Source organism: Pleurodeles waltl, chromosome 5 (assembly GCF_031143425.1).
Source record: "Pleurodeles waltl isolate 20211129_DDA chromosome 5, aPleWal1.hap1.20221129, whole genome shotgun sequence".
Taxonomy (NCBI): domain Eukaryota; kingdom Metazoa; phylum Chordata; class Amphibia; order Caudata; family Salamandridae; genus Pleurodeles; species Pleurodeles waltl.
In genome coordinates this window covers 1,201,737,448-1,201,756,744 of record NC_090444.1, presented here as the reverse complement: position 1 = coordinate 1,201,756,744, position 19,297 = coordinate 1,201,737,448, and the positions used below count along the sequence as shown (strand labels likewise).

General features: G+C 39.4%; 1 protein-coding gene across 1 annotated transcript in view; it reads right to left on the bottom strand.

Moving 5' to 3' along the window:
- Positions 1–19,297, bottom strand: part of LOC138297105 (uncharacterized) — a 648,847-nt gene that overhangs the window by 569,692 nt on the left and 59,858 nt on the right. Inside the window, exons 7-9 of the mRNA XM_069236605.1 lie at positions 16,916–17,093; positions 2,483–2,569; positions 1,896–2,053 (exon numbers count right to left, since the gene is read on the bottom strand). Coding sequence (XP_069092706.1) covers positions 1,896–2,053; positions 2,483–2,569; positions 16,916–17,093 — 423 coding nt within the window. The remainder of the gene's footprint in view (positions 1–1,895; positions 2,054–2,482; positions 2,570–16,915; positions 17,094–19,297) is intronic.

Sequence of the window (19,297 nt, the reverse complement as noted above, 5' to 3'; positions counted from 1 at the left end):
GCCCAAATGTTTGAAATAACACACCCTCTCCAATCTCACTTTCTTCAACTAGAGGAAATAATTAAAAGGTATAGAGGCTTAAACACCATAACCTTTGCTTTGCTTCGTTTATAGGAAGTTCTCAGTTAAAACAAAACTCAGAAAAGGAGTTCAGGAGATTTTGAAGAACCATCAGTTATTTTAAGGGCGTGTCATCAGGAAATAGTGAAGTGTTTACTATTGCACTTGCCAGAGCAGGGACATTGTGTAAACAATTATCAAGAAAAGCAATAATTTCATTTATAAAGAAAACAGAGTTGGTTCTAATACACATCCTTTGTAACATCTCCTTCAACAGAAATACAAGGGATTATCTCAGACAGCATGTAGTAGACTATTTTAAGTACACCATAGGTACATTAGAATCCTTGAAGCACTTTAAACGGTTATCTACTGGTGGATTATCTCATATCAGACTGAAGCTAAACTCCAAGGAGCTAGCAAAAATAATTTCCTATAAGGAAGTATCAGTAATTTCGAGCAGGGATTGACAGAATCCCCAAATAAGGCTTCACTAAGATGACTTCAAAAACAATAACGCTCAGACAGCTGCTTCATACAACAGCTCTACCTCGGAGAGCAATGCAATACAGGATACATGAAAATAGTGCCAAAGCGGGTATACTCCTCTATTGACTGGCCAATAGAGACTTGAAACTCTGATTAGTATCAAGCATTCGTATTATGAAGCGTCAGATCCTTACTAACACTTTATGCATTTCTATCTATCCATATACACATTCTTGTCACACCCACCAGCCCAATATGACAACCCAATTGTTCTAGTAATTCCCATGCCGGCCTGGCTAGGCCTATCTCCAGCTTGAGGCACCTTTAGGTGAGGGGAGATCATTGAGGCATTAGCTCACTTCCACCGGTGAAGACCCCTTGCACCAATGATTTCCTGCTGGAGGGTCTTCATAAAATATGCTTCTTTTTTCACACCAACACTACTTGAAATGTATAAGGAGGCATGCAAATGTGGAACCCGTATGACTTATGAGGTACAATACTTAAAGTAATTCTTAAGCCCGGTAAACCCCTGTGTGAATGTGGTTCATACCAACACATTTCCTTAATTATCCTTGAAATCAAAATACTAGCTAGGATATTGGCTAATAGACTTGTGGCAGTGACCAGTACTCTGGTTCATTGCGACCAGAATGGGTTTATGCCTGGTTGCAATATGCGCCACTGATATCAGATGCCTCCATGATGCCTTAGCATGTTCAGATGATAATGGAGAACGCAGGACCCTGATCTTAATCGACTTTGAGAAGGTTTTTGATTCAGTTTGGTGGCTTTTTACGATGTGATTGCTGAAACAGATGAATATTGGCCTCCCTTTTTCGCAAAGCAAGGGCAAGTGTCAGGGTGAACAGTGACCTTTTCTCTTCCTTTCCTACTGAGCAGCACACACAGCAGGGCTGTCTCCTGTTGCCCCTCCTTTTTGTCCTTACATTTGAACCATTGCTGAGTGGATGAAGAGGGACACTTTAGTACAAGGCTTTAGATGGCTTTGATGGTGATGATAATAGAGGACAGGATATCCTTATATACTGACAATACCCTGTTTCAAGTCAGTGACCCAGAGTCCTCTATTCCCAGGCTGATGCAGATACTTCAATTGTACAGTGAAGTGTCAGGCCTCAAGTTCCGTTGGACCAAATCTACTTAAGTGGCACTTTCTGGATGTCATGAAGTCCTCCACCTGCTAACTGAACTTAGGCGGTCCACTGATCATTTCTAATACTTTGGCATGTAAGTAGCACACAAGGGCCTGATGTTGAACATTCTGCCCCTGTTTTCCCAGATTCACAGAGACATGGAGATCCCTATGTCCTCTTTGAACTTACCATTGTGTAGAGCTCCATCTCACTGGCAGTGTTCCTGAGATCCTCCACGTCATAGCCAATCTTAAAATGAGAAAGAAGCTCCTGCAGCTGAGGTTTTAGTTCATCTGTTTCTGTCATGTGCTGGGGCAGCAGAGAGACCAAGCCATTCAGACAAAATCCTGTGTAATGAAAGGAAACCCTGTAACATGTTGTTCCACACACACAGCAAGCTCTTCTGACAGAAGTCTTTACATTTTGTAATTTATTGAAGGCTGGTAAAAGAATAATTGGTGCAGTGTTATCAATGTGTCAGCTTATCATTTATTTTATAGTATGGCTCTATTCAATTGGATACATACTTTGGACAACTTGCTCTGTTTTACTCGCATAGCATGTCTACCTTTTAAAATTCCACATAGCCATGAAACAGGAAGTCTAAGGGAATGCATAACTATGTAGCAAGGTTTAAGATATATTTACTTCAAATGATTAATGAAAATCATTATGCAGACAATACAAGATAAAATGATTCGCAATACATAAGACAAAGTGAGCATGAATTTACAGACATTAAAGAATAGAAGACATAGTTATGAAGAGTGCCATACCGTCTGACTGCATTACAGAAGAAGAACTCTTTACAGAGGGAGTGAAGTGTGGCCCGGTAGACAACACAGGAACTGATGGAAGATTACCTAAACAAAATCATGCATCAATTTAGAAGGAAACTTCTCCTCCAACTTCTTTCTTGCTCACTAGTACCACAATCTCTCATTCCGTTCACCATTCTTTAAAAGTAGAGACATTTTTGAAGCATACACTATGCACATGCATGGTAAGGCCAGAACCATGCTGTCCAGCAAACACCAAATGTAGCTGTTCCATATCTTTTCTCCTTTGGCATCTGTGGCTCAACAGCCATACCTCATATTCAAAATCATCTTGGTATTCTGCATTCTCTTCCAAGATGACACTTCACCCAATTAACACCTACTCAAAAACAATATTCTGTTTAAAAAATACTTCCTCCAAGAATGACTGCCCTGAATAATAGGGACATTAGGTTTGATGCTTTGTTACTGGAAGATCCGAAAGAATGAGCAAATAAAACAGAACGAATCCCCTGGATTCAGAGAGGTTTCCGCTGTGACAGAGGAACAATTGATAACATACTTGCCTTAGCAATCCCAAACTACCCTTGGCTGCATTCTGCTATATGCATGTTTTGTGGATTTTCAAACTGCCTTTAATAAGGAGCAATCTGTATTGATGGGGCACCCTGCCTTTACTACTCAGGGCTATACAGTAATTCTACAATGACACATAGGTCTGTGTCAAATTAGGGAGGGACAATTATATTTCAGCAAGCCTGTATGTTAGCCCCCTTGCTTTTTTTACTTTTATATTGCAGATCTAGGCCCTGCTCTCAGGATCATGATTGGTTATGCCTTGGAGGCCCATTCAGATAATAATTACATGACAACCTAAAATTGAAAACATAGTAGCATTAAATAAAGGAGTCAAAAGGTACGGCTCCTGGACATATATGGGATCTCCAAGTATCAGCGTTTCAGTTATAAACATTTCAGCACTTGACTTCATGAAATACGTGGCTATCACATCCATTTATCTTCATTAAAATCAAAATTATTGTCACTACAGCTGCATTATACAGTATATCCAGTAAGTTTACGTGTTGCTGAATTTGTACTAACTTGTGAACCGTCTCAGCTAGAAACACAATTGTTTTTGTTCAAATCTGCAGATTAGGCAGCAGATGGTGTATTATGAGCCAAATGTGACAAAGCTACAATCATGTTAAAATTGCTGTGGCAGCACAATCACATAATTCCAGTGGCCCTGTTATAGTCAACTGAAGTAATGCAAAGTGTTATCATCAATTATGTCATTTCAGATATTATCCGTCATGCTATCAATTATGCCATAAAACCAGGTATGAGTGATGTACTATGTGCTGTCATAAGCAGTGTATTGCATGGGTGGAAATATAGTTACTTGAGTTAATTATAACTAGTGAAATTCAGTGTTCTTTTCAGTTTTAAATATTATGTTTTAAGTGGCATTCTCACATAACTATAATGTCACTGTAAGCTTTGTTTTTTTCAGTGAATTTGATTTTTTTTTTAAATTCAAGTAAGATATTACTTCTAGATGTAAGTATAACATCACTTTAACCTTTGTTTTATTCTGTGAATTTCTGAGGTTTTATTTTACTTTAAGGAACAAGAGATATCATTTTAATAAGATCAACTAGATTTGTCAAAGGACACCAAAATGTAAAAGACTGGTTTTCTGAACCCCTTGGTACAGCCAGTAGGCCAATCAACCAATATAAAGCAGACCTATTGGCTTTGTCAAAAAGTCACCACAATAATTGATTAATAACCATGTTCCAAATTAATCACAAGTGATGAATAATAATGGTCATACAATATTTAAAATAAAGCATTTTTATTCCTAACAATCATAAATGCGTGTTTCAGGTTTTATTTTTAACACTCTTCAGGCCACAAAATGCAGCCATGAAACCAACTATAAGGGGTCCCCTGCACACCACCTGAACAAGCATATAGCTCCGGCTTGGAGTGTTTTAAAAATAATGGTAAGCTCTCTGGGGTCTTGCAATTAATGAACCACAACACTTGTTTTTTTTGTTTTTTTTATAACTTTCCCAGGTGGCTACTGTGCTCCTTGCAATCCCCCATAACACTTTTATAAATTACTGGTGGTGCTCCTGCCTCTCACTAGGACACGAAGCCTACGATATTCAAGAACAAAGCCAATGCAGAGCATTATGGGTCTCTCCCGGGAGGCAGCAGCGAATATTGCATGAGAGGCTTCACCCCTTCGAATAGTGAAGAAGCAAGCTTGCAACTATTTTTTTCTCATCTTTTTTTTATACTTTGCATGCCCCATTATTTTTAAATGGCAATGTTGAGACCCAACATCTGCACTGCTGAGCCGTCTTTTTTCTTTTTGGTGGGATCAGAGCACCCACAACTTCTCACATTGGGGTCCGCTGTGGGACGCCCAATGCTCTTGCAGCCCCACGGGCTTCCCAGCCCTATCCCGAAGCCGGCAACAGTTAATGTGCTCCTATTTGGCGGCAGCTTAATTTCTACTCTGGCTGCAATTACACATTCACTGTTCTTTGAAAGCCACCTCGTGGACAGGGTTGCTGTTTTCTGTTCCTGCCTAAACCTGGAGCAATATTGCTGAATGGCCTAGATGGATGGGGTCTCTGGGCCATTATGTGGCTCAGAGAGAGGAGTCACACATAGGCCCCACTCCCTAATATACTTAATAAAAAAATGGCTGGCTCTGGGGGATGGGGCCCAGGACGAATAAGTGTCTTGGGGAGGGAGGCACGCACGTCCCCTTTTCCATATCTTAAAAAAAAAAAAAGAATTTGGAGATGCCCGCCCCCACACAGGCCCTGGCACACACCAATGGGATTCATACTGAAAGGGAGGGGTCCACCCTGTTTTCGTTCTAAATTTACTGAGGTACAACTTGAAACATTGTTTTTAGACAGTCACCCGCCACCCAAAGGTCCTATGAGTTAGTGTATTCCTATCCTGACGAACTGTATGTTATTTTTTTCAGGATCGGAGACTGGGTGCCAAAGTCCAGAAATGGCTACCAAGCATCTTTGTTGACAGAAGGCAGCCAATCAGATCTTATCTTTTGATCTGCAGTTCTCGCTGTACTGCCTTGTCTCAAGATATCTATAAATGCTGACTTTTACTTTCTTAAGCACTAAAATATAAATTTTCATTGGAAACCTGGTCCTAACTATAAATACACAGTGGCGACTGCGTAAAATATATACATATATATATATATATATATATATATATATATATATATATATATATATAGATATAGTTAGAGTTCTTTCAAGTAACTATAACTCGCGCCCTTGCCATGCACAGTTTTCTTATAGATAATTTTATTGCAAACGTTGTAGTGATAATATCAAAGAAGCCATAGAAAACTCATCAATGATGTAATATGTGGAGTAGTTAGCTATGCATGGCGAAGGCGCAAGTTATAGTTACTTGAAAGAACTCTAACTATAACTGCTGAATTTCTATGGTTTTGTATGAGTAAATTCAGAATCTAACTATAATGTCCCTGTAACTTTAGTTTTTTCAGTGAATTTCCATGGTTTTATAACGTAAAGTAATTGTAATTAATATACGTTATTCCAACCCCCACCACTCACGGCCTTTGGCCGTGCACAGCGAGGGTTGGTCGCAAGGCCTGGCCTGCAGTCAGGCCTTGCAGCCAAGCCGTTAAAACTACCCTACCCAGCACAATGCATGTTCTCTAGCTGTGCACAGAGCATGTTGGCCACAGGGCCTGTCTCTGTCAGGGGATCAGTGAGTGGGTGCATGACTATTTGGGTCTGAAATTAGGTGTGTGAGTCTGAGTGGATCTGAGTGGGTGCATGGGTGTGAGTGGCTGTGTGAGTGAGCGCAATAGTGTCTGAGTGTATGTATGAGTAGTGGGTTTTCTCCCAACTTTTTCACATTTGTGAATATTTTGTGAATAATTCATAGAAATTCTTAAACAATTCATGAATTTTCATGAATATCGTGCATAGTGACATAAAATTATTTTAAACCCATAATTTGCCCCTAAAACACACTTATGTCCCTCCTTTTTTTGTTTTGTTTCCTCCCATGGACCATTGCCCAATTACTGGTATCTTTATGCTTCTGTGTTTGTGTGTTCATTTTGAGGGCATTTTTTTCTTGCTCATGCTTGTTGTTGCTTGTTTAACTTGTTGCTTGCATTTTCTCATCTCCCCACCACTCCGTACCTTCCTTGTTTGCACATACACCCACCTTTCCCCCTTCTTTTCATTGTTGCTTCCCCTGTCATAAGCCCTCCACCCCTCATTGTTGCTCGTCGCTTCTTTTAACACTGCACAGCAGTGCAACATGCCTATGACAAAACACTATGACGTGGTCAATGCTGGCCATGTCATAGCACTTTGTTTTTAACTAAAGTGTGACTTAACTAAATTTAAAGTGTTGTTACAACTACCACACAAGGAATGTGGCAGGCCCCTGTGCATTTTTACAGTGTTTGGTGTTTAGAACTGACTTGAGCCACCCTGAGTGCACTCTATCATAGAATACGTCACTGCTCCCAATCTCTGATGCTGCCTTCTTTGTCATAGCTTCTCAGTTTTTTTTGCCTTTCTTGCTTGTCTGTAGTTCAAATGTTAGAAAACGATGGTATATTTCAATCGTGATGTCTGCCTTGTTGTAACTGGTAGCTTCATGTCTTGGAGCTTGGAGTCATTTCAGACTATGTTGTTGGTTGCTTTTTATGTGCACGAGTGCTGTTTCGTTTGCCTGCAGCACGAGGAACTGGATTTTGTTAAGGTGAATTGTGGTTTTTCTCTTCTAAGCAAAAAATGCCACTTGTTTACTTTGCTTCACACGTCATGTGCCTGCAATTACAGCATACACTTTTTATTTTGCGTGCATTTTTTTTTTATAAGTGGATGCAATTTAGGAAGGATATAACCTCATACAAGTTCTGAAATTAAGCTATAATTGAATCTTGTAAGTTAGTTAGGTGTACATTGAAGCAACTGGAAGACAGCGTGTATATAAAGGGAGCACGGAATCTGAGAGAACTGTTTTTTATTACAATTCCAGAAGTGTTCCTGGGAGAGGAAGATCTGCATGATCGGCGATTTATACACCCACTTCCTTTGTCTGCCAGATTTCTTTGCGCCATTTATTTGGCCCTCCCTAATGGGGGAATGCCACCTTTGCATACATTATGCCTGGCGCAGGTATAATGTAGCGTAAAGTGATACATAAGTGGTGAAATGCATGCATTGCACCACTTTGTAAATATGGCACAGCGTTTTGGGCCTTCTAACGCCACATTAGCGTAAAAAAAATGATGCTAATGTGGCGTTATAATGGCGCTAGGGGGTCTTAAATATGCCCCTATATCTTATGTAGCTAGCTGGGTGGATTAGTAAAGTCAGCCTTTACAAGTGCTTTAAAATACATGAATGTATGTGAAAGGGGAGCGATGGAGATATGAGAGGCACATTTGCCGAGTGGTAGGGAGTGAAGACAAGGAAGAGGTCATGGGATGGGCGGGTGCCACAATAAACTGTTGCACAGGGCACCACCAGTCCTAAAGCCGGCCCTGCTTCCTTCAATGTTCTTTTGGACTACTTCGCCATAGAGTTTGGACAATTCACTCTTATAAAATGTCTTCAGAACTCCCTAGGATGGTCAGGAACAATTTTCTGCCAAGCTCGTTGCTGGATTAGACTATCCCCTTCCCACTACCTCAACCATTTATTGGGTGACCAAGCTATGATGAGGAAACCCCTAACATACAGGGTACAGGGTGAGGTTGTAAAGTAGGAGAAGGCAAATACTGAAGTTATTGTGGCTTCTAATTTGGCCTTGCAGGATCCTGTTTTGTTTAAAAACCAAATGAAGTTAATATTTCAGTCTGCTCCCATAGAGCATGTTCATTGAGTCAGGATGTTTGATAAACCTTAGTGTGACCATGAATGCTAGTCTATGCATTAGTCCCTTTTTAGTGAGGGCAGGCCTTTCATGTGAATGGCTTGCTGACAAAACCTGGAATGACAAGCATTGGTGAAGGCCTGTTGAATAATCGAGAACTCGATTGCCAGTGGGAATTGCAGCCTCTTTTGGTTATTGGTGTAGAGCGAGGAATAAATGCTACCTATGATGCCCCAACTTGGGATGTGGCCCAGAGCAGTTGTCAGCGGCTCAGAATAATTCAAGCATTCCATCCATCACTGTTTGTTTTGCATTTGCCACCCCAAGTGTGCCAGGTATGCCCAGAAGTGGGTCCCGGGCTCACTGTCCCACTGGAACCAAGCAGATTGTGATGCAGCCCTGAGCGTTTGCCAGTGGCTGAGATTAATTCAAGCATTCAATGCTTCACCTTGAACTTTTTGCAACTTCTAACTGCAGATCAGGCAGGGTATTCATGTATTAGTGATTTGTACAGAGGAAAGTAGTTAGCGGCCCATACATTCCAGTGCAACAAATAAGATAATTATTTATTACCAAAAATTACGAGCAGCACTTTGTACAAAAATAAGCTATTTGAAGTACACATAGTAAACCAATGTATAACAAAGGCAATATTGACAATCCAGGATCGTACAGTCATCTCTCTCTCCTGGATTCCACTGTCAGTCTTTCTAAGGCTTCTGGCTTGGTGCCTGGAGAAAACTGTGGAAATGTATTTAATTCTGCTGGAGCAAGCCAGTTTTCGTTCCAGTCTTAGCACCCTGTACCCAGGTCATGCCGTTTACAAGGGAACATACTCAATTTAGCTGTATACTGGGTGGAACCAGAATGGAGTGGTCAAGCAGGAAAAGTAGTTGGCAGTGCTATTTACTAACAAATTAAGTTGGACTCCACAACTGTATGAAAATGCTAAATTAGGCAATGGATAGCCTGAGGAGATTTAATCTAATTTATGTAAGATGTTCTTGTATTGCATTACTCAAGGCCTGCTAGAAAATAAATTGTGCCAATCACTCTATATGAATCTCTTGCTTTAATCCTTGATTCTTTCCTGATTATTACATATTCAGTAGTAGCCAAGGAGGATTCATTGATGGCAGGTTTTGACATCATTGGAAAATACGTTTCTCCAATTCTTTCAGCTGGAAAGCTTCTAACCTCTGTGGCTGAAAAAAGGAACAATATATCTTTTGTTTGTAATGCCCCAGGCGATCCCGATGAGGAGATTTTACTCTCCCAGACATTGATGTGAATGTATCTGTAGGTGTCAGGAGTTCCCCTCTGGAGTTAATTCTCCGGTTGGCATAAAACAATCTTCTGGATTGAGGCTTTTTAGCAGTACACCATCTGATCGAGCATTCTCAGCACTACTGTCATCATCAACTCCAGAGCTTGTATTCCCTGGGAATTTGTCCAGTGACCCCCCGATCAATATACTGTAGTTTTCTAGTCTATTAAATGTCTAGAAAGAACTTTATATTCTATTTTGGTGTTATTAGAAAAATCTGTAAACGCAAGATACATTATTGGTCATATCGAGAGTATTGATGGGAGGATGAGGTTAGCTCTGGATGAGAATATTTTGTCAGTCACCAATGAGGCCTGTAAAAAAATTGGGGTTTCAAGTTACCAGTCCATCTATAGTAGCCCAGGACATATGCCCTACAGCAAATTCACATAAGCAGTCTTTAATCTATGATCAGGGAACCTAGGCAGGTAAGCCTCAAATGCCTCATAAGTCCACTTATGCTAAGAAGGTTTCCCACGAAGATAGCATTGTCCATTCTTTCAAAAATATTTTCCAAAACCCCTCCATCCCCTGTATAGCTAACTCTGATACTTCCCCAAAAGAGTCGAGCTCAGAAGTGGCCCCTTTTCCCATTTTTCGATCAACAGCTAGAGGACGTACTGAATCTGTGCCTTTGGTAAATAATGGAAATCTTGAACTTAATGTAAACAAAAGAAAGAAAATAGGGAAAAAGCTGATGGGAAAAAAGGGCAAGCGGCAAATTTTAAAAAATAAACTGAGGAAAGTTAGGTTCTTGGAACTAGGAACTTTAGGAGCTTCTCCCACAAAGGATGAACTTGAGCAGACCACCACGTCAGGTACCTCTCAGGATAAGCCTCCTGTTGTAACGAGGGTTTTGCCTTCCTTAAATCCATGTGCTGATTCTTTTTATTGTACTGCGAAGCCAAATGCTATAGATATCTAACTATTTGTCTGGTCACCAGGGGGGTGGGGAAGTTTTATTCAGGGATGTTGATCATTCACAGGCCACCGAGAACACTGCGTATTTGGAGTTTTCAGTATTGTTTGACTCAGATTTAATTTTGAATCATTCACTTTTAATATCTTGCTTTTCAGGTATTTCAGATATTGATGAGTTAAAATTAATTGAAAGTAAAGATATTTCTTGTGTGTATTTAACAGATGTTCCAGGAGAAGTGAAGGTAAGAGTCTAGTTTCATTAAAAAAGTATTGCAAAATTGATTCTGGTGAATTGGGAACAGCTGCAACGTAGACGTATATATGTGGTTCCTATATGGAAAGAAAAGCTTCCACCCAATAAATATCTTGCTCCTTCAGTTCTACATCAGTATGGAGGTGGCTGTGCTCCTCGCGAGATTCAATGAGTTCTCCTCTGGAAAATCTTAATGTCTCAATTTTTAATGGCGAAAGAGTGGCAAAATATGTAGGTGATGCCTCCCCCCATGGTGTAGACGATGAACAGAAGAAATTGAGCTGGCTGGCTGGAGCTCTAAATAGTACCTGGGCAATGGGTCATGCTTTACAAATGGGTCACTAACCCTACTTTTCGTGTAGTCTCTTGGAATGCAGCTGGAATTGAGAATCAAATTGAAAAACTTGATTATCCTTGTTCGTTACAGGCTGATTAATTTGCATTCTAAGGACCTAGTGTATAACCGATTTTTCCTATCCAGGCTATACGTAGTCAAAAGATTCAGCCCTCTAAGAAAGGTTGTGCAAAAGGGGGACTCGCTATGCTTTAGAGTAATAAATTAAAAGGGGAATATGAAAGCCTCACAGTTCAATCAAAACTTTATCAGATAGTGGGAGCTAATCCTATTATGGAAGATGGCAGGAGAGTTCCAATATTAATAGTGAATGTATATATTCCCCCTGATAAGTGCCATGACAAATCTCTACCACACATGTTTAATTTAATCTCATCAATTGGGCCAATTGAAAGTGAATATGAGGTGTGGATAATGGGGGACCATAAGTGCAAAGTTTCTAATTTATCCATTTCTTTATTTTGTGATACAGTGAGGGAATCCACTTTTAATATTCTGCCTATAACATTCTCCCCAAGAATTAGGACTGACAAAAGGGGATACATCCTATTAAAAGGTATGGGGTAATCTAGCTATGTGATTTTAAATGGGAGATTCTATTCGGATTCTCCAGCAGTGCATACACATAAATCACGACGGGGAGGCTTATCGATTATTTTGTTGCCTCTTATGTTATAGCTCAATCTGTGGAAGATCTGACAATTTTAGATACTTCGTTCAGTGATCATAATATTCTTAGCCTTTCATTGAAGCTATGGATGTCGGCTGAAGAAGCAGAGTTTTATTGGTCTAGATGCTTATTTCAACAGGAAAACAGTAAGAATCCATTGGTCTCCTTTAAAAAGAACTTTTTTTTTTTAAATGTCTTGAAATGGCTATATTGCATATCGATGATTGGAGTAGTGACCTTCTCCACTGTTTTTCCGGGGAAAATAGTCCAGCGTTTTCAGTCAAGGTGTTCTAAGACACCCCAAAAGAAGATAGGGCCATCTGTGTTACTGCTGAATAGGGAAATTAGTAAGTTGATAAGGCTCTAGTATGTGCTAGATTTAATGGAAAGGGATAGAATAATCTCCCTATTAAAGAGGAGAAGAAGGCGGTTAAAGATTGGTATAAGAAATAATGATAAGGCAGAGCAGAGGTTGGTTGCACTGCTGTGTCTAAAATGTTTGTAAATATTGAACAAATATTTCAGAATGCTGCAGGGCTCACAAATCTTCTCTAGCCCCTCCTATACCTGAGGCAGAATGGAAAGATCATGTACTTTCCCTTTCTGCAGAAAACCTCGATACTGAGTTGTGTGAAATGGGTATTCCGCTAGATAGTAATGCTGCGTTTGATAGTTATGGCTCTCCCTCAGTGATGGAGATTGAAGGGTATATAGAGACCTTGCGGGCTTCTGGAGCAATGGGCCCTGACGGGGTCCCTATTTCAGTAATTAAATAGTGGCCTTTCTTTGGGCAAAGATTCTCCATCCTGTATTTCAGTTCTGTTATGTAAAAGGCGCAGTCCCGGTTGCTTGGTTTGGGGGTGTCATAATTACCCTATATAAGAAGGGTGAAAGAACTTCCCCTGTAAACTACCATCAAATAGCTTTGTTGGATGCAGTTGGTAAGGTATTTGTTAAAAGCCTATTGGAGCATTTAAAGTCTTGGGTTGAGTAAAATTCTGTCTTTCCTTTGGAACAGGCTGGCTTTAAGAAGTAGCATAATACTTTAGACAATATTTCAGTAATGCAACTCTTAAACGAAAAGGGTGGTGTTGTCAATGCTGCATTTATAGACTTTTCAAAAGCCTTTGAGGGTTGATTGCAAGATCCTGTGGAAGAAGCTATTAAACTTAGGAATCCCTGTAAATTTGTTAAGCCTGATTATAGCCTTGCATTCGCCCTAGGGAAAAGCAAGGATTTGTGCCCCAAATTCGGATAGCGTAAGATATCTTGACTATTGTATGCTGACAATATAGTGGTAATTGATCTCACTCCGAAAAGATTAAATAATCGCCTGGCAGCCCTGAACTGCTATACTGATCAGCATTATTTAAAAATGTATGTTTTGAAATCACAAGTAGTATGCTTTCTGGGTAAAAAAATTATGTAAGAAAATAAACTTTTCTTGGTCCGTTTGCCATCAAAAGCTTGAGTTGGATGAAGGCCTACTGTTTTCTGGGGAAAATTATATCTAGTTCACTCAGTGACCATGAACATATATTTAATATTGTCACATTTTGAAGCACAAGGTTTAAGTGCATTTTATAAGGCAGTTGGTCGGTGACATTTCGCTCATTTGTTGTCTGTTTACCAAGCAAAGATTACGGCAACCTTATTATATGCAACAGAATTTATAAAGACAGCAGACTGGGAGTTTTTAGATAGATCAGAAGGGAAAATTTTAAGATGTTTGGTTCCCTGTTATACCCTCGCATCTACTGCAGCCTTGAGACTTGAATTTGGCATTAAGAGTGCTTTTGTGTTGGGTTTGGCAGGGGTCTTCCGGAGGGCCTTTTGCCATTTCTTAGCAATGAATTTTCCTTTAGGCATCTTGTTTATAACAAAGTTTTTGGTGTGCTAAGAAAGAAATCTCAGTTTAAAAACAAATAAAATAATGCCATACAAATGTTAGAGCCTGACTCTAATTTAATTTTGGCTTTATTGCCTCTTCAAATTAAAAAGAGTTTAAAACAGGCTACAATGCGTAAACGTTTTCTGATAGATATGGAGTTTTGTAGCCAAAAGAGGAGATTAGATGTTTTGATTAATTCAGCGATTCCGAAAAAATATCCGCCTTATGTATTTTGGAATCTCCTGCAAGGGGTGAGGCGTTTTTGTATTTTGCTGAGATTGAACATACTGCCACTAAAAGATTTAACCTCTAAATGGGCTGGTACTTCTAACGTGTGTGATTTGTGTTATGTGGATGTCCAGGATCTTAAGCATGTCATATTTGTTTGTCCCTCTTTATTTTTATCAAGGAAAAAATGGCTGAAACCCCTTTTTTAATTTTAATATACACTCAGCAGGTGAAGCTCTTGAAGTATTGTTCGACCCTTCAAATTAAATATTCTGTTTTAGGATTGTTACATTTTTTAACGCATTTTTTAATTTATATTGATTGTTTCTATTTATAGGCGGTTTTATCTAAAGAATGTATCTATTCAAATGGATTTATGAAGTTCATATATTGACGCACTGTATAGGAAATGTACTGTAACACAAGTTAAGTGGGCTGTGATATGGATGCACTTTATTTTGTAAATACTATGGATTATGATGTAGAGTTTATTTTAATGATTATGTATTGTGTCTTTTATGTATTGTATTGTTTATGTGGACCTCCTTCGAGTTCCAAATCATGAATAAACAAAATTTAACTGATTGACATATTCAACGGGAAATCTTTCAAGAAAGAACTAGATCAGAAGCAACTATAGTATGAGACTGAAATTCTACATTTGAAGTTTCTTTTATGCTTATTAAGAAATGATACAAGGCTCATCCGCAGGTCTCTGACTTTGAGTGGTTCTTGACAGTGACCGCGTCTGGCCTCTAGCTATTAAGCAGCAAGTCTTAAAACTGTTTGCCAATTATGAAATACATATTCATTAACCAAATTTCACTATCTTCAGCAGAGACAAAAGACTTAAGCCATACTGCTGATTTTATGTATGTTGAGAGACAATCCTATTTGCAGTGACTTACACTTAAGCCAGACAAAAATCAATATGAATGGGATTTAAATTCAGACAGGTCGCGATTGACGCTTGATTCTGTTGGCCAGAGTAAGCCTGGTTCCTGACATCTAAACAAATATGCAAATGGCGTTATATAGTATGAAAATTGTAGCTGCCCAATAAGTTGTACACCTTATTAAATGATTTGTGCTAAATTCTGTACATAGAGGCCTCGTTTTATAAGACTATTGCTTTTCAGATACACTACTGAGATATGTGCAACAATAATGTCTAAGTTATTGTTAACGTCTGTATTTGAAACTGCAATAGGGATTGGTGTTTATTTAAAAAGAGTAATGTTTTAATTGTTATATACTTTTTTTGTGTTTGTATGGACAGGAGAATGTCTTCCAAACCAGTTATTTAATAAATAAATACATTATCTAGATTATAATCAGAGTCAAGACATGCTTTACAGAAACCTGAAGAAAAATGTCTGGCATAAATTAAATTGTTTATTTTAGCGTTTTTATACAAAGAATCTCATCAGTCTTTTATAGTTTACTTGGACCATATCCAATTATTGTATTGGTGGCCTTCTGAGCCTGACTTTGAGCCAAAGAGTTTGAGAATTTGCATGGTTAGTTCTCAAAATAGGGCCTGATCCCACCCATCTTTTATTCTGTTGTTTCAGAGGAAGCATCTGAACTAATCTGTTATACTATGCATTGCCTGCAGTATCGTGACTTTATAAGCCCTGCTTCGCAGTTGACACTTGGATGTACCCTCTAAGTGTGTACAACACTTTTAGAACATTATTTTCTCAGATACCTCGTGCTTCTCCAAGAGCCCAATGACTGGGCGTGTTCCTACACCTTTGTAATGGACAGATCACATCCAGGGCACTGTTCATTTTCAATTTCTTTTGACCTAAACAGCCTCTGTCATGATCTAAATCAGTACATCAGTAGACCAGTGACTATAGGCTCAAGCAGTATTACTGGTTGTAATAGTGCTAAACAGATGAATTATCAGAAAAACATATTGCTCTTAGCCATAACCAAAGGTAAAACCATTTGAATGAAGCATAATATTGCAGCATGTTTTGACCAGGACTGAAGCACAATTTGTGAGTTCTTGGTGGTCAAATTAAAATTAAAATTAAGAGGCCCATCAGACAGAGAAAGTAGGATGGCCTGTCTGACCTCAGAGTAAAACCTAATAAAACCAAATATTACCTAAATACATTATCATAATTGCCTTGCTCTCAGCTATCCATGTTAGGCCACTCATGGAGTTCATTTAGGGGTTGCAGCTGCAAACCCTGGCTTGCCCTATGAAACCCCTGGCACTCAATTTGCAAACCCTGGCCTCGGAGGTGCCAAAATCAGTGCCAAGAACACAGGGGCAGTTTGTCCTTATTGACATCTGTTGGGGCTCCAAGCCTCTTGTTTTTGTCAATTTTCTTTATTACACTGATAATCAATAATACTATTATAATATTCACTAGTAGTGTTATAAAGATGGCATACAATTAGGTGGAATAAGACCCTCCCTGGCAACTCAAGTAAGTAAAAAACGTTTTAAATGTATGTTGTGCGCATGCATGCAGGTGAAAATGTGTTTATGTGAGTGTGTGGATGTGTGACTTTGTGAGGATTTTAAAACTGTATGTATGATTGAACACAAAGGTCACATTGCGTGTAATGCCACTTGCACTCCCCCTGGCCTTTTGGTGAATTAACATTCATGAGGCCACTTCCCAATACCTGCTAACAAGACCATACCATCTCTCTAAGAAGGCACCCTCTCACAGCTATAATTCCTACTACAGGCAGGCCAAACCTCATCCTAGTTGTCAACCCTCTCTGATCAAGAAATGATACTTTCCTCAGTCAAACCCACTAACATTTCTTTCACACTCCATCTCTCTTCCAGACCATTTCAACCCACCATATGCCAATTATTCCTTTTTACCTGGTGACTCTGAAACACCTAAGTATGCGGTCTTCTGGCGGGCAGTGAGGTACGCTTCGGAGGCAGAGGATTCAGATCTGGCAGTATGGCTGTCTGTGTCTTTACTGCCCTGAGCTACTTTACTCTGTTTTTCTATTGCCTGCTCAGCTTTGTCTGAGATAGGCAAGTACTGGAGAATCTAAAATGTGAAAAGCAAAAAACAATGTTAAAACATTAATGCAAAATTTAGATCACCACCGTTTGTGCATCAAAACAATGCAGGAAAATTGGCAATCAATAATGCACTGGTTGGCCGAAATCTGACAACAAAATCTACCTTTCTATAGTCTCACTGGAGGCATGGCTGCTCTCATGAAATAAAGTGTGACCCATGCTAGTTCTGATAGTAGTTTTTAAAGCTCAAGTGTTAGACCTTGATAAGGGTGACTTAGTTGAATCATGTGTTTTGCAAACATAGGCATAATGATGATCAAACTCACTGTCCACTGGCTTCCTCTATAAAAATATGTGCAATAGGCTCCCAAAATTGACCACAACGGCCTGTCCGAATAGAGACACAAACATTGCTACAGTGCAAATGTAGGCCCTAACAAACGCACATCTATACATTATCTTTCATTTTAGTTGCCGAAGCATGCGTATAAACAGGACCACTGCAATAATGCAGGAACAGAGAACACAATTATAAGACAGGGATGTATTACAAAATATACGTTACACGGCATAATGTGGCAGATAATGTGAACATGTTTTTTCATTCTTTTTATCTTAACACGCGTTAATACTCTCTGGCCAAAACTGCAACCACATTAGTACACAGATCAATTTATGGCTCCAGGAATCAGCTACCAAATGTTGACCAGTTAACCTCTGAGTTAGAAAACATTTTTGTTGACATCTGCAAATTATGCAGGAAAATAAATTTATGACAAATCCATAATAAGGAAATCATCACAGAACTGCCACGTTCCTTTGCTCCTGCACAAAACAAATTGCAGAAATGTGTCTTTTCTATGCGGTCACCCCAGATTGTTAATCTTTTCCTGGACCCTATTTTTTCTTTTTACTATTAGGGCTCTGCACCCTATGACACTACCAACCAGTGCCACAGTACATATGACATAGCACTAAAACCACAGTGGTAAAATTGATTTCACACAACTGGTCTATTAAACTGTACTGTAGGACCATTGTAGATGGCACAGACAATGCGCCTGTGGCATGGAAGTTAAATCCCATATGTGGGCTGCAGTTTCTATTTGCAAAACACACATATATGACACAATGATCTGAGGATACTTGATTATGGGAAAACACTGATGCACTTTAGGCACAGGTGTTTGCCCTGTGGTGATTGTACCGCACCTCCTCTTCCTCTTGCCAGCATTTTTTGTTCTTTTTATAAATGGGGTGCTCCCCCATACTCCTGTTTCTTTTTTCTTAACTGGTGGTGCTCCTCCAGTACTCCCGCTTATCAGTGTCTCCTGTTGTAGCATTTCACCAACTATTGCATTATTTAATTATTTGGTGCAATGCAGGTGGCAAAATGTCCATCAGCACTAAGCAAATGACACAAATGCCATATATCAACACAAATATATGTCTGCCAGGAGCACCACTGCACTCAGGCTGGTCTGCAGTTTAATTGCCCTTCAGTGATATGACAGAGAATAGAGTGCCCTTGCCTTGTATGGAAAGCCTATTTTTATATATTCATTAATTACCCATAAAGTGAGTCTTGCACATCCTCAGGGTAAGGTGCATATGTATGAAAACAGGGCACATTACATATTGGGTTAGAGTGCTCTCAAACTGAAATACAAGCAAAAAGCCATTTCACACTTTAGACCTTGCTAGAGTATTCCCTGCACAGGTTTACATGGGGTGAAAATCTTTTTTTCCTATCTCCGCTTGGGGAAATACTAGAAAAATGCTTAAAAGTTATTCCCTACTTAATTTTCAAAACCTGATTTGATGGCGAAATCTGATTTTTGATAACTTAAGTGGAAAAGCAACTTTGTAAAAATATATTTTAGGCTGTCTGCGTCAGAACTGGCTTAATACAAGTTTTGCAACTCAAATGGACATCCTTGGTGGAAAGAGTTAATGATCCTGGCTCAGAGGACAATAGTCTCCAACTGAGCCCAGGAAGAGAAAATGGGGCTTAACTGTGGACCACTTGACAGGCATTAGCTAGCTGGGAGTGGGCAAGAACAACTGGCAGAAATGGGGCATTTTTAGCACAACTTCTTTTGACTTGGAGATGACAAGAAGAGTTTCTCCTATGCATTCCAGGGACCCTCTCCAACAGATTGTCTCCATTCACAGTAGGGGGGTGGGGGGGACTGTTTTTGATCCAGTCAAATTGGGGGTGGGGGGAGG